Raw genomic sequence first — 9,379 nt, 5'->3', positions numbered from 1 at the left:
GCGGGGATAGCTCAGTTGGGAGAGCGTCAGACTGAAGATCTGAAGGTCACGTGTTCGATCCACGTTCACCGCATTTTCTTTTATTTCTACCAATAAATGCGAATTCTCCTTTTTACCCCTCAAAATGACAGTTTAATGCTTCCGAATTCTCTTTTTTATCCCTCAAAACAGTTTAATGCTATCACAAATTCACAATCCATTTAAACATATAGTAACTCATTTTTCAAGGATTAATTTGAAACTCAACTTACAACTCTAGCTCCTCAATTTATAAGCTCAATTATTCAAGCCTTTTGACAAATTATAACTTCTTACACCTAACACCTTACAAAATCTTGAACATATTAAAACCTCTAAAATAAGCATAGCCAAACACGCCCTAAGCAATGTGCAGTTGTATATGGTTGAAGAAAGAGCAACACACAGAGACAGAGATGGATAAACATTAAAGACTAAACAGATGATGAAAACACCATTTATAATTTGGTCCTACATTTCCTTGAATCCAACAACCTTCTTTCCCTACCACAAATTATACATATCACTTCAATTCTGTAGCTATCCAACCTCAAACAATCCACCTCCACACACTCATTTCTCACACCTTTTGCCACTAGAAGAAATCAAACTCAAGATACTTGTCACTTTTCTGATCACCACCAGGAGCAGCAGCAGCGGCAGCCGCCTTTTCGTTGCCCGGTGCTGCAGCGGGGACAGGCAGCCGCTCGTAGTCGACAGGCTTCGGGATCTCCGGTGGGGTGGCACAACGTATCAGCGCCCAGTTCACCCCTTCGAAGAAAGGGTGCTGCTTTATCTCCGTGGCGCCTCGTTTGTAGGCCAGCCTGTGCTGAGGCTCCTTCACGAGTAATCCTCTTATCAAGTCCCGAGCAGCGAAGCTGACAACGGGCGATTCCGGGAAGCGGAGAGGCTGCCCTACGACGTTGAATAGTGTGGCTCGGTTGCCGGATCCCTTGAAGGGAGTTTTGCCGAATAAGAGCTCGTATAGGAAGATGCCGAATGTCCACCAGTCGACTGCGCTTCCGTGGCCTTCGCCTTTGATGATCTCGGGGGCCAGATACTCGTGTGTACCGACGAAAGACATCGACCGGGCGTTGCTTGGCTCGGCCATCAGCTCGGGCAAGGGGCTCACTTGGTTGCCGATTTCGTTTTTGTTCTTGGGCTTCTTGTCCTTCTTGGATTTGCTGGAGAAGAGACGCGGAGAGAAGCACGATGTTGGGACGACGCACGATGGCGTAATGCAGGATGGTTCGATGCAAGCTGGTTGGGCACAGTAACTGGGGGTTTTGCGCTGGGGGTCGGTGTCGAGAGAGGAGGTCTTCACCAGAGTAGGGCTGACAGCACAACGAAGTGAGAGATCAAAGTCTGAGAGCATGATATGGCCGTCGTCCCTGACAAGGACGTTTTCTGGCTTGAGATCGCGATAAACGATCCCAAGCATGTGTAAATACTCCAACGAAAGCAGCACTTCTGCAACATAAAACCTGACCAAAGAAAAATGAGAATAATTTAGGAGCTCAAACCTTTTTATTTGTTGATATCTCCTCATTTTACCAATCACATATGGCATAAAAATGAAATCTTTAAAATACATGCAGTCAAATATATGGCATAGTAACTTCATTTGATCACAAGATATATAAGGCTACTTAATTAATTGACAGAAGCAACCAAATATGTGAGAATTACTTAACAAACTCAGTATTTTACTCAGCAATGTTGTGTTAAAGCCACTTTCGATTATGGTGGATATAAACAGATCCACGCGTGCACAATTGAAAGGTTCGAAGATGACAGCATGATGCAAGGTAGTAAGATATGAAACTAAATGAAGAAAAGCTCGTAATGATAAGATCTATAGCACTGAATAGTTCTTGAAGCCTAACCCAAAACCCCCAAAAATGGAGGAAGAAGAAGAAAAAGAAGAAAGAGCATCTGAAAAATGGATACGGAGAGGGTAAACAATAATGGTAAAGAGAAATATTGTCTACCAAAAAGTTGCTCCGAGAAACATGGGAGGGAGACTACAAAACCATATAAAGACTTGAGGGTGCATTGGAAATTTGGAACAATAGTCTTGGGATAGAAAAGTCACAAAACTTAATCTTTTAAGTGAGGTTCAACCAACAGAGAGATTCGACAGTCTATGCATTACTGAGACATTGAAAACTGATGAATATCGAAGGTATATATGTGTCTGGTTTTAGCAAATTAACACTGCAGAAAATTAGTTTTATGACAATAATAAGCATGATATGACTGTCAGATATGCTGAAAATGTAGAGCCAAATTCCATTCTAGTTTTGCTAAAGAGTTCATATGGTTAGAAAATATCTTACTTGACTGCTTGTTCGGAGAAATATTTTCCTTGCTGTCTCTGTCTAAGAGTGTGTAGGTCTCCTCCTGGGCAGAATTCCATGACCAAACATGAAAATTTATCGGTTTCAAAATGGATGTACAGAGTCGGAAGGAAGGGATGGTCGAGGGACTGGAGTATCTCTCTTTCAGTCTGAGCACGGAGAAGCTTCTTACGGCCAGCTAAAGATGCCTTGTCCATAACTTTCATTGCGAAATAACATTTAGTTCCGGTCAACTCAGCCAGATAAACACTCCCGATATCTCCACAACCTAATCTTTTCAGCAGCCTGAAATGGCTCAATCCAATTACACCATCTCTGGATCGAAGTGCTTGGATGGCTTCCCATCGTATGTCGTTTGCTTTATGGGGTTTGTTGATACCGCTACTAAAGCTGCTACAGGTGCTCTCATCACTCACATCACTGCCAGTGCTTCCACGGCACACGCTGCTCTTCCCACTCTCGAGCTCTACTCTATCGCTCACTTTGGCACTTCCACTAGTTTTTGCTGGTGCATCACTAATCTTTGCAGAAACGGAGCTGTTCTTCGCACTGCATGGATTAGATATTTTCTTTTCTTGATCCTCAGAAGTTTCGATGGAGACTTCATTCTCGCGTACATCAACATCTCCAGCTGTGGACACTTGCTCAGATTTGGAATCTGAGTGACCAGGTGACACATTCGACGAATCCTCAAGATTAATTTGAGATAGTTTGGACTCAACATCTTCTCTAGGCTCCCCAGTAGTATCCATACCAGATTCTTCAGCCTTCTCTGGTTTACTCAGCTTCGGCTTGTTAGTCTTTAGGGGCAAAGATTTGAGATCATGCGCCGTGACTGCATAATGAGCGCCGACAGCTTTTTGCTGCAATCCCAGGTGATTCCTAGAGCCAGTCTTCGAGGCCATCACTGAAACAATAAGCTACTCTTTTAAGACTTAGATACAACAAAAACACTGCATAACGGCTACAATCGCTATAATGCCCACGATAACACCCCAAGCATTTTATCTCCAACTCTGTGGAACAACAACCCTGTCAATTGAAATCACCAACAAGTAAATCTCTTGACATAACTAAAGAGGGAAGTTTGTTCAGTCAATCAAAATTACCAACAAGCATAACCATCAAGTGTTGTGCAAGATTTAAACATCAAAAATCAGAATATCATAGCATCAAACAGAGATGAACAAACTCAAGAGATTAGCTAGTACCAGAAAGATTAAAAGCCCACAAACTCAAAAGCTTAAAAAGCAAAACTGGAAAAGGAGTCTATGAAGCATCAATAGATAGAGAGATTGAAAAAGGAATTCCAAAAGGAAGCTAGGGAGAGTGATGGCACAATTTGAGAATTACTAGTCAATCACAGAACACACCACAAAATTACTTTTTTTCCCCAAAAAAAGAGGCTTTAACAGAAGCATAAAAAAATCCAAGCCCACTTCCAGTAAACCTGAAAAGACGAAACCTAGAAAACAAAATTCACATAGGGAATCGAGGACCACCAGAAAGAAACGAAAAAATGGCAGTGAATCAAGTCAAATGCAACAGTTTCTATGATGGCATGCGATTATTCAAAATTCAAGAAACACAATCAATCAAGAAACACAGAAATTCACACACCCACATAAAAATCAGATCTTGATCACACACCCACCACAGATCTTAACATAAAAATCAAATCTTGAAAGCTGAAAACACAAGGATGGAGAAAAATCACCTAAACTCGCAATGATCAGAGATTATTCCTCTGGGCTTAGAGCTTTGGCAGTTAAAAATCAGTATACAGAGACAGAAAACGGCTCCATACACGGCCTCGTTCCGTTGTGTTTGGCGGATTATGGGGTGTGTCACAAGTGGAGGAGAGAGAGATTCAATGAAAATTTGGATGCTCAAAGACTCTTACCTTTTATTAGGAGAAGAGAATCATCATCACTGTGAGTGTGTGGACGGTCAAAGCTACTGAAAATCACTACTAATCACTTTACTAAAACGGTTAAACCCCATTTTTTATGGTTTCCCTTCTTTTTATCTTTTTGAAATGTGTGTTTAGCTTAAATTTTTTTTCCTTTTAATTTATTTTTTGTCGTTTTCTCTATAATAAATTAATAATACTGCAAAAACTAAAGTGGGACATGTAACTATTGGGCGAAATCAATCCCATCTGAGCTGTCACATGTAAATATGTAATCGATTATTGAAATTATCATTACAAAATTATTGAGTTTGTGAACTTTTCAATTTTTATCTTAGCTTCTTTCTTAGTAGTATATGAGTGGAGCTAAAAACACATAGGGCATGAGCAAATTCTTAAATTTAATTGTTAACGATTCTGGAAATAAATAGGAGTACTATTTTCTGACATAATTAAATGAGTAATAAAAAATTGCTAAGAAATGGAGTAGTATATTATAAAATCAGATGAGAAGACACAAAATTAGATGAAAGAATGAGAAGTGCTTCACATTAATGTAGAAAAAGAAGTTAATCAAAATAAGATTAAAACGGTTCTTAATCTATAATGCATTTCAATAACGGTAGTGAATTTTATTGTCATTGAAAGAAGTCTATACATATGTAATTGTAAATAGTGCTTTATATCCCTATTTTTCAGCCTATTTATAATGTGTAGTACCATTTTTTGTTTTTTTTATCCAAATGTAACAAACTTTTACTAGCATTTTTCACAAATTTGGTTATGTCTTGTTATACTTTGAGGTTGATTCATCTCAATTCTCAACACATAAAACGACATCATTTTAACAAAATATATGAAATACTATTAATAGTGTCCCTTGTCCCAACTTTTAAAATATTTTAAAATTCTCTAACTTTAAGCTAATTTCATGAAATATCCAGATTTTAAAATGTCTCATTTTTAAGAAAAAAACATTTTTGGGACAGTTTTTGGAACACATTAAGAGTGGACAGTTGAAAAAAGAACATTAGAAATGTGTTCAAAATACTTTAAAGTTGAAAACATAAAATATTACTATTAATGAAAATTGGACTGAAATAAGAAATCAATCTATATTTACAACAGAAATGGCACAGATTTAAGAAGTATTAAGTGATTTAATTTTCAAACTTAAAAAGTGCTCTCTTTTTCCTTTTACTTGGAAAGGAAAATCAAGCAGTGATATTCAGATCTTAATTATCATATTTTAGGAGTACTACTTGTTTTCTTTTCTTTCCAAAAAATCTTGTTCAATTACATAGGGATGGAACATTCAAAATCTGACTCCCACCCTCCGTAAATTAAATATAAAAAAATGTCTAATGATATCAACAATTACCGATGGAGTCAAATTGGTCAATTATGATTGTTTTAACGTATGGATAATTGGGTGCACCATATTAATCTCAAGTCAAATTAGATGAAAATAAAAAATTGAAAACAGCCGAACCCAAACAGGTCCCGAATGTGACAGTGATTGACTTAGTATTATTATCCATATTATTCAACCCAATGGACCATCCGTGACAACGAAATCATGATGATGCATCATGCATGAATGAGAATGAGAATGAGATGAGCCCTCCTTACCCGACGTCCTTCCCGTCACCACAAATCTGTTTGCACTTTACAGTGTGTGGTGACGGCGATCAACGAAACACGTCTATCTAGCAATATAATATTGTTATCATACATAATTTCACACGCAGTACATAAAATGAGTTGTTTCTTTCCTTTTCACATTAATAATCATACGGATTGCTTTTGTTGAATTGTTTTTCCTATTCTAAATATATTGTGGTGTATTTATCATGAATGTATGGATATGAATGGCCTAAGTCCATTATTGTGTTTGTTGTCGTTGTAGTGTTAGGCAAACATGTCCCAATATCCAGAATGACATTACTATCTTCGGACAAGGCACCAAATTTGAACTTCCCCATCTCCTTTTACACGTGCATGCGCGTGTGAGTTTATACATACATACATACATACATACATACATACATACATACATACATGATCGTGTTAGGATGATAACTGCTAGCTTAATGTGATAACTCGTCAATTCAGTATATTAAAAATGTCAACACAGTGAAATCAATAGTCAACTATGTCTTCGTGTTCATTTGTATTTTCCTATACTGAATTGACGAGTTTACGAAATTATCACATTAAGCTAGTTATCATTTGATTTACATACACATACATATGCATAGCTTATGTAAGATTTTGATCTGGGATTATTTAAGAATTCATTCTATTCCCCAAGACTAACTTCTGCAAAAATAAATGCAAGAACTTGATACCTAAATTATTAATAAAAAGGGAAAGAATTTATTACCTGTGTTTGGAAAAGTATTTTTTCTTTATCCATAAAATTTGCTGGAACACCTGCAAGAATCTCATTGTTGTTGGCCCACAAACACAACCGGTTCATTTCATCTGTTTCTTTATTCCTTCGATTTTTCCCCTTTCCCTTCATGTCTGCACATGGTTAGGAAGATTGTGATGAAGATATGAATGAAAGCAATTTTTGTTGTTTCAGTTGCTCGTGTATTTTTATTGGCTAGTCAACCAAAATCTTGTGATTCTGATAGGAATCTGCATATGATAATAGTAGAATTTAACAAAAATAAAACAATTCTGATTTTTTTTCTTTCTATTTTGTATGTATGAAAAGATAATTCAAATAATGTTATGGATGATAATTGGCCTAATTCAACTCACATAATTATTCAATTTTGGAATTAGATTTACTTAATTACTAGTATTACTTACACATTTTGACACTAAAGACTGATTTTTTTTTTTTCTCAGTTCAACTTGGTTTATTTAATATGGCAAAACCAAGATTTTGTAGACTACGTAATGCTGGTATATGCATAGCTTTATGTAGGTGTCCATGTTTTATGGTTGGCTTAATGAATATTTATATTTTTTGATTGGAAATGTTTTGTAGTATTTGTAAATAGAACTCTTCTTGAAGATCTGGTTGAGAAAAGGGCTGTTCTCAAAGATGTATGTGGGGGCAATAGCACATTATGTTAATCATCTTTGTGCCACATCCAGCATGGAGAGAGAGGGAGAGAGAGGTCCCAAATCTCAATAAATACGATCCAAAAGATGAACATGGCATATGCTCACCCATGCAAGTGAAAGAGACTTCAACTATATAAGTGGCCAATTTTACTATCTTAATTATTTATTGCATGAATAACATAAAAAAATAATAATATGGTTGGTGCGAGGATTCAACACCTTGTTTCTTAAATATGAGATCAAGGACTCAGATTTCTGTTTATATAAATGGAACAAACCAGTTGGCCAGTCTCTTACCGTTTAATGCGCTAACAGTTAAAGCATGAATTTGTCCTCTAGCTATCGATGAAAGGGCTATCTTGAGAAAAAAAAATGAAAAGAGAAAGAATAATTTGTAGAGTAAGGTCAAAACTGGTCCTGAACATTATGCCCATTTTATGATTTTGGTTCTATACTTTATCTTTTGAATTTTTGCATCCTGAACATCTCAACTTGGATCACAATTGGTCATACACTAACAATTTCGTCAATTATTTTAATAGTTTTAACCCGATTTTGACTGATTTTTAAACGGTGTTAACCCGAATGGGACTGTTTAAACCATCAAAATCGGTCAAACTCGGGTTAAAACCGTTTAAAAATTGGCGGAATTGTTAGTGTATGACCAATTGTGATCCGAATTGAAATGTTCAGGATGCAAAAATTCAAAAAATAAAGTATAAGACCAAAATCATAAAATGAGCATATGTTTAGGACCAGTTTTAGCCTTTACTCTAATTTGTATTATTAATAATACAGCTTGTAAAATGAGAATTTCAATATTATTTTACTATAGAATATCTTATTTTATAATGTAATATTAATTATATATAGTGTATTAATTGAATTAGAAAAAATTGAACTATTAATGATACAGGTTGTAAAATGAGAATTTCAACATTATTTTACTATAGAAATTCTTATTTTATAATGTAACATTAATTATAAATAGTGTATTAATTGAATTAGAAAAAGGCGAGAAATTGGTAGTAGTGCTCGAGTCTTCCAAGACCTCATTAATTACTCCATGTATCTTATACACAACTGTAAATAATAAAAATATTTGAAAAAAAATTAAAAAGGATGAGAGTGTAATAGAAAACTCCAAATATCACAAAGCTCCAAGCATGGATGCGCGAGCTCTACCATGCCTCTCTACACATGCAACATTGGTAAAAACATAACCACATCATCACCATACCATAATCATCATCATCAATCATCATGTAGATGACTATGATGATAATACCTAAATTAATCCAATTCAAGAGAAAATTGAAGAATTTGTTACGTAACTCCACAATCCCTATGTTTGTTTAAACAATAAATAGAAATAAAAAATTGTATATAAATTACAAACTATAATTTCAAAATGAAAGGGATGCATATGATTTTTTGAGGATCCACAAAACAGCATGCACATGATCGTCGCACGTGGCATGCATGTGCAACGTGGTCCCAGGTTGAACCCTGTTGGCTGTTGATTAATTTACAAATCCTATTTTGTATTATTATAGCAGTATTTTTTATTACTACTATTTTTTATTTTGGTATATTACAAAGCAGTGGAATATATTCCGTGGCTACCTTTTAGGAATTTTTATAAGTTAATTACATTGCTCGAAGCACATGGTAAACAGTATACTTTAGTGCCTAATTTTGGAATTTTCCAAACCCTATACTTTATTTATTCCTCAAACTTCTGACAAACTAATTTCCCTAACTAAATCTAAACATAATTAATATGTTTAATTTGGTGTCCAAATCAAGATTTTGGGCCGCATAGATCCGTCATCCGTTTCTGAATTTTATTTTGAATGATTGTATACCAATATAAACGTTAACTACATATGTGAACTTACTATATTTAAAGTTTATAATGAGAATTTTTGCAGTTCAAATTAGCGAGTTGAATGCTAATATTTAGGGGTCAATTTAATCAACAAATTCATATTGGTGAATACAC

The 9,379-nt window shown here is 35.5% G+C and overlaps 1 protein-coding gene and 1 non-coding gene across 4 annotated transcripts; one reads left to right on the top strand and one right to left on the bottom strand.

Annotated features, from left to right (window-relative positions):
• TRNAF-GAA (transfer RNA phenylalanine (anticodon GAA)) lies at positions 1–73 on the top strand. Its single transcript has one exon. It is a non-coding gene; the product is annotated as a tRNA-Phe (tRNA).
• Positions 74–435: 362 nt separating this feature from the next.
• LOC125220869 (serine/threonine-protein kinase D6PKL2-like) lies at positions 436–4,299 on the bottom strand. Of its 3 annotated transcripts, none has more exons than XM_048123005.2 (3): positions 4,096–4,299; positions 2,358–3,410; positions 436–1,502 (listed from the first exon to the last, which is right to left on the bottom strand). In XM_048123005.2, exons 2-3 carry the CDS (start codon positions 3,281–3,283, stop codon positions 614–616), a joined length of 1,815 nt encoding a protein of 604 aa, XP_047978962.1. In that variant the 5' UTR covers positions 3,284–3,410; positions 4,096–4,299; the 3' UTR covers positions 436–613. The 3 variants fall into 3 exon arrangements, with proteins under 3 accessions (XP_047978962.1, XP_047978966.1, XP_088920569.1); XM_048123009.2 differs by having other exon boundaries at positions 2,358–3,285; XM_089064443.1 differs by lacking the exon at positions 4,096–4,299 and adding an exon at positions 3,590–4,025.
• Positions 4,300–9,379: the final 5,080 nt, after the last annotated feature.

This window comes from Salvia hispanica, chromosome 2 (assembly GCF_029641045.1).
Source record: "Salvia hispanica isolate PSC_SH4W2 chromosome 2, Shi_PSC_v1, whole genome shotgun sequence".
NCBI lineage: Eukaryota > Viridiplantae > Streptophyta > Magnoliopsida > Lamiales > Lamiaceae > Salvia > Salvia hispanica.
The sequence above is the reverse complement of the archived record's forward strand: the minus strand, read 5'-3'. Positions and strand labels throughout refer to the sequence as shown.